This window comes from Mus pahari, chromosome 5 (assembly GCF_900095145.1).
Source record: "Mus pahari chromosome 5, PAHARI_EIJ_v1.1, whole genome shotgun sequence".
NCBI lineage: Eukaryota > Metazoa > Chordata > Mammalia > Rodentia > Muridae > Mus > Mus pahari.
Genome location: NC_034594.1, coordinates 46,054,523 through 46,061,043, shown reverse-complemented (window position 1 = coordinate 46,061,043; position 6,521 = coordinate 46,054,523). Strand labels below are relative to the sequence as shown.

Sequence of the window (6,521 nt, the reverse complement as noted above, 5' to 3'; positions counted from 1 at the left end):
GAGAGAGAGAGAGAGAGAGAGAAAGAAAGAAAGAAAGAAAGAAAGAAAGAAAGAAAGAAAGAAAGAAAGAAAGAAAGAAAGAAAGCAAGCAGAAAAGAAAATATCTAGGTTAGAAACACGGTGCTCTGAGCATTCCTTTGGGTTCTTATTTTAAAAGTCACATAAATCATGTGACCAAGCAGGCTGCCTTTTCCCCTCCCTGATGCCCCCTTTCCTGCCCCTGCTGCTGTTTATTCTCCCTCTGTGGATACACATCCAGTTGCCATAGGGATTTTTTTAAACTCACAGATGGGGGATTAAAATTTCATTCCAGTTATGAGATGGAAAGAGCAAGAGGGAATTCATTTGCATAGCACAACAATTGTAAATTTCAGAACTAAATATATTAGAATGATAATGCATAAAAATAGCACCATAGCATTGCTTTGAGCTTCTTAAGGGCTTTCCCCCTTTAAATTTAAGAAAAGACTAAAATTTACTCCATGATATTCATGGGGGAATTTAATACAAAATGCATGGTACCAAAACACACTCCCTGAGAATATTATGTACCAATTATTTTGGTTTCTTGAGTCTTCTCACACAAGCATCTCTGATTTTTTTTTTTTTTCAAGTATATAACAGACATCATCTGGCCGGCATACCTCAGTGTCTGTTGGCCCCGGGCTGACCTCTGGATGGAACTGCACAGCGAAGAAAGGTTTGCTCTCATGCATAATCCCCTAAAGAAATAAGAAACAGGGAAAAATTCCTTCTATGACAACAAATGTCGAGTATGGCAATGTATTATTCAGGAGATAATAAAGTTCAAATAGGAAACCAAATTACGTGCTTAATAAAGTTCTGGAAAAAGTCCCAGTACTATTAAGTAACATGATTGGAGACATTCAAGATTCACCTGTCTATTTAAGTAAGAATACAAAACATCCCAACAAAGAAACAGCTGGATGAAGGTTCCATAATATAATTAAAATAAACCAACAATGAATGTATGAATGTGGTCTATAACCTCAACAATGAATGTATGAATGTGGTCTATAACCTCAACAATGAATGTATGAATGTGGTCTATAACCTCAACAATGAATGTATGAATGTGGTCTATAACCTCAACAATGAATGTATGAATGTGGTCTATAACCTCAACAATGAATGTATGAATGTGGTCTATAACCTCAACAATGAATGTATGAATGTGGTCTATAACCTTTGAGTCTCTTCTGGGGTCTCTTCAAAATAAAACAAAATTCTCGTCTCCAACATGCAAATGACTTTCCCGAAGTTCTTCTTAGAGGTTACTCCAGTGCTAAGTGAGACTCAAGGACACACCAAGGGCTCCCTCCAAACTGATCTACATCAACTGACCCCTAATTATGATGGATGTATAAGGTGGATTCTGGAGGAGGGTGCAAGTGCTGGCTCTTAACAAGTCAACTAATTAGAAAGTAAGAGCGCAATTACTTTTTTAAAGTGACAGGCTGTCCGGGGAGATTACTCTATGGCTTAGAGCATTTGAACTACAAGCAAAAGGACCTGAGTCCACGTCCCTATCGTCTGTGTAAGAAACTAAGCAAGTCAAGGCCTGCCCTTCTAACCTCAGCATTAAGGAATGGAGCTAGACACCTCCCGAGAGCTTACTTACTGGCGGCCCAACCCTAACCAAATCTGCCCAGCTCAATGAGTGACCCTGTCACAAGACAGTAATGTGAAGACAATCCAGGAAGAAACTGGGCACCCTGCTTGGGGCTCCCCATGTGCACACTTGGGTGCACATGCCTGCACAGTAGGCATGCACATGCATGTGCACTTGCACACAACACACATGCATGCATACCACATAAACATGAGAGAGAAGTACAAAACAGACCATGAAAAGCCCTTAATTTCTCACTTCCAACTGAACAGGATTGTTGAGAGCGTTTACCTCATTTGTTTGATCATTGACATTCACAAACAGTGGTTTCCAGCCAGCAGGGAGGGTGTTGTCCAGAGCATAGCCATGATTCTGAGCAGTTATGAAAGCCTGTCTGTTTGTGATATTCAAAACAGGTTGGTTCTGTCCTCTGGAGAGAGATGCAGAGAAAGAGCGGGGGGAGGGGGGGAAGGAAAAGTGAAGAGAATGTTAATGTAACTCATAAAGCCAAATTCAGAACTTTCAACTGTGTTCGTGAAAATCACTTTGTGAAAAGAGTCACAGATTGTTAATCCCAATAATTTCAGCCTCCAAAAAGAAAAAGAAAATCAATTCAGGAAGCTTTGTTGAGTCTTAAATATCAGGTCTATTAAACTTCTACAATCAGTTTTAGAAAGGCACTCATAACAAAAGGAATTGCATGCTGGCTCAACAGAAAGACAAATAAGCAATGTATTATAAAGGAGCCACAGTAATTTTAAAACCCGAGAACTGTCAGAGTTAACCAATAGATGACTGCTCAGATCAGAATCCTTCTGAGCTGCACTGTGTGTGGAGGGAGGAAGGGAGGGAGGGACAGCATCTGGTGTTGAATTGGGGTGGGGACAAAGAAGTGAAACACAGGATCTGATGTTCCCTCAGATCTTGAATCATCCTAGCTCCTTAAATGTTATCAATGTTCTTAAACTAAGCTTAAAATTGGACCAATTTCCCTCGGAATACCATCAGATTGAATACTATAACTTCAATTCATGTTGTAAGAAGGAAAATAACCTTAAACTGTAGCAAAGTTATCGTTTGAGAAGGCTGCCTCTCAGAAATGTAATAAAAGTGGTATCAGGTGGTCAGACAACTGTGAACTACATAATAGGATGGCTGTCCTTTACTCTGCAGAAGCGTTATGTAAATTCCCTAAGCCGTTTGTGTTTGGTTACCGGTGGTATTTCAGAGGTAGTCTGACTGCAAACAGTTGTAATGCCTTACCTGTTGGCCATGGACATCTTGTAGGATTTGGCACCAGCAGCCAATCCTGTTATTATGTTTCCTGTACTGATTCCAAACAATGGCTCTTTGCGGTCACTCTCCAAAATCTATATAGGGGAAGATCATCAACGCAGTAAGACAGATTGTGAAAAACTGACTCTGAAAGATCAGAGGCTAAAGCATCCCCCCACCCCTCATCAGTAAAGAATTTGAAGTTAGAGTGAAAAAAATAAAAAGACACAGTGGACGCATCTGTAGCATTAGAACTCAGTAAGATGTTCTTGCTACTCAGATGAAACTAAATACAGTTTGACATTTCAAAAACCCAAAGGTCTGATAGGTTCTGCATTGAGATAAGAGGTCTAAGTTGTCATCTTGCAATTGTCAGGGACACTATAGGTGAAGCTTAGACTCCAGCCAGGAACTACTTTTAGTGGAGGAAGCCATGACAAGGTTACTCTGCCCTAAAGGAAAGCTACACTTCTTCTAACTAGAGTCCTCACTTGTTTCTCTCTAAAATACCTATGCGAAAATTGCACGGAAGTCCTAATATAAGTTCTAAAAATACCTGAATAAATGAAACATGGCTTCTTTAGAGTATGGGATAGATGCCCTTGATACCCGCCCACTCCCTCCCCCAGCAGTTACACACAACCCCAGGCTCACAGCACCTTTTTCACATTCTGAATTAGTGGCTGTGCAAGAGCTGGATTCCCAGGTCCCCCAGCAATCAAAAGTCCATCATACTCCATCTGGGTGAAGTCGTGATTCCAGGGAACCAAATGCACTTCAGCTCCTCGCTGCAAAGAAAGTGCAAAAAAAAAGATGAACTAAGCGTTTGTTTTGCTAATGTGTGATTTCACTCGGTCTTCTTTTGATAAACCAGCCCCTAAAAGAAATAAAAATAGAGTGTTTAAACAAGTAGCACTGAATAAAATGTTATGCGAGTGGCCCCTTGTGCTTTATATGACATAGGAGTACCAAATGGTCAATGAGAAGCAGAGGGGGAAAGGCATTGAAGGTTTCATCATGATATAACAAGTGGCACACTCCCATTAATGGCTTCAATGGCTAAACTCCCCATCACAGGACAGCAAGGCTGTTTACCCCCTCAGCAGCGGTAGCACAGAGTGGCAAAGAAGATCCATCTCTGCAAATGTGTGGCCACATCTGACCCTTTCATTTTCTCCTGTTTTGTCTGATAAAATTTAAGTTAACTTTTCTTCCTATGGTTTTTTTTTTTCAACCCTTCATAATCTGAGAAAAGAAAGTCAAAATGATTTTCATAAAAGTATGCAGGAGAGAGAGGTAGTGATCTTGAAGAATAAAATCCCTGTCCTTCTGGCAAGCTCACAAAGTGCTAAAAGTTGCTAGGCAAGGTGCTGGGGATAAAAGTCATCCATGGCCTTACCCAGCACTGGACACAGTATGTTTCCATGCTGACTGGCTGGGAAGATGTATCCACTATTGTAATAGTGGCATTAAGGTTATGGGGATAACCAACTGCTTGCTGATTGGATAGGGGACCTTTTGCACAAGGGAGATTTCATGACTGGTACTATAAACCTGGTCAAAATCTCATGCCTGAGGAGATCATAGGCCCTAGCAGGGAATTAATTGCTGTTGTTTTGTTAAACAATCATGATTTCAAATGTGTATGTTTATTCCCAGAGCTCCGTGTGGCACTCAAAACTTTGGTCAGAGAAGTTGCTTTTAGCAGTGGGTAGTGTATGAATAGGTAGCAATGAGTACAGAGACTCAGAAATTCTCAAAACACAAAGTATGAATAACACTCAGTGCTCAGCTCTGGATGGGTTAGGCATGTCAACCTCCCACCGTCTGAGGTTGGTGACATTGATGTAAGGGGGCAGGAAAGCATGTAAGAGCTGGTGAATGGAAGATCTGGGCTTCTGAACATGGCACAGCTGTTGGACATATCAACTCACAGTAAGTATGATTACCTACATAAGACCAGCTCGTAGGAGGTCAAGCAAACCAAAATTCCAGTACAAATGAAGGAGGACCTCTGAGGCTCCACCTCCATCAGAGAAGCTTTGGGCGATTGAATGGGTAGAAATGATGAAGAAGAGTAGCTCTCCTTTGGTCTAGCAGCAGGTAGCCATGCTCCAAAGCACAGAAAGACACTCGTGGGCACATAGGCACTAACTGAACTGAACTGAATTAATAGCAAAAACAGAATCAAATAAAAAGAGGACATAGCACAGAAGAAAGAGAGGGAGACAAGATGAAAGTGGAAGCAGGGTCGTGGAGAGGAGATCCTAGCAGCATATATTGTATAAATGTATAGAACATTCCAAGAGTAAAGCTATTACTTAGAAAGAAAGAAAGAAAGAAAGAAAGAAAGAAAGAAAGAAAGAAAGAAAGAAAGAAAGAAAGAAAGAAAGATCATAGTCAAAGATAAATGAAGAGTAAATAGAAAATAAAGAAAATTCCAGTGGAAAAAAATATTGAATTATTTGGTACATTTGAAAGTTCCCCTTTGAACTCCTTGAATGGGTTCTAATCTTTATTCCCTGAGATGAGGCATTGAAGGTTTATTTGGAACATTTTTCCAATAAACATAAATGAGATTGACAAAAGACACCATAAGACACTCCAGTACAGTATACAACAGTGACCTCAGTGGACAACCTGAGTGTGAGATCAGTGAGAACCTGAAGCCACCATTGAATATTGGTCCAGGCCTGAGAAAAGGAAACTTAGTACTGACTCTATGACCAATGGCTGTGGAGTGTTCTAGGGAAAGTTCTATGTATTTCCTGGCAGCAAACAGGCTCTACCCAACTAGAGCAGTCCCTTAGTTAAAGAGACCTATAATTCTTGCAGCTAAAAACTGAGCAATTTACATGCCAGCAAGATTCTGCTGAAGGAACCCTGATATAGCGGCCTCTTGTGAGGCTATGCCAGTGCCTGGCAAACACAGAAGTGGATGCTCACAGCCAGCTATTGGATGGAACACAGGGCCCCCAAAGGAGGAGCTAGAGAAAGTACCCAAGGNGNTGNAGNNGNCTGCAACCCTGTAGGTGNAACAACAATATGAACTAACCAGTACCCCCTGAGCTNGNGTCTCTAGCTGCATATGTAGCAGAAGATGGCCTAATCAGCCATCATTGGGAAGAGAGGCCCCTTGGTCTTGTAAACTTTATATGACCCAGCACAAGGGAAGGCCTGGGCCAAGTAGTGGGAGTGAGTGGGTAGGGGAGCAGGGCCGGGGGCTGGGGTATAGGGAACTTTCGGGATAGCATTTGAAATGTAAATAAAGAGAATAATAATAAAAAAAACTGAGCAATTTGAATTAAAATAGCAAAAATAGGAGTAGACTATGGAAGGGCCCTTTGTGTATCTGCTACTAAAAGATCCATGAAAAATTTCGCTAATAAAACTGATCGTTTAAAATCATTATTTAAATGTTGCTGGTAGTGTCTGACAATGAGAAGATGAGCTGAAGAATTCCCTGTATCCACACTAGCTTGATATTAAGCAAATATGGGTAAGGATGTGCAAGTATGTTTGTAGTGAATATGTGTGTGCCTGCGAGAGAGGGACAAAGAGAGAAAGAGAGACAGAGACACAGAGAGAAAGAGATTGAAAGTGGGTGGGTTAT

General features: G+C 41.0%; 1 protein-coding gene across 1 annotated transcript in view; it reads right to left on the bottom strand.

The window, feature by feature from the left end:
* The window catches only part of Cps1 (carbamoyl-phosphate synthase 1), a 109,668-nt gene that overhangs the window by 73,214 nt on the left and 29,933 nt on the right, over positions 1-6,521 (bottom strand). The window contains exons 8-11 of the mRNA XM_021199318.2: positions 3,568-3,696; positions 2,897-3,003; positions 1,925-2,063; positions 645-722 (exon numbers count right to left, since the gene is read on the bottom strand). Of these exons, the coding sequence (XP_021054977.1) occupies positions 645-722; positions 1,925-2,063; positions 2,897-3,003; positions 3,568-3,696 (453 nt within the window). The remainder of the gene's footprint in view (positions 1-644; positions 723-1,924; positions 2,064-2,896; positions 3,004-3,567; positions 3,697-6,521) is intronic.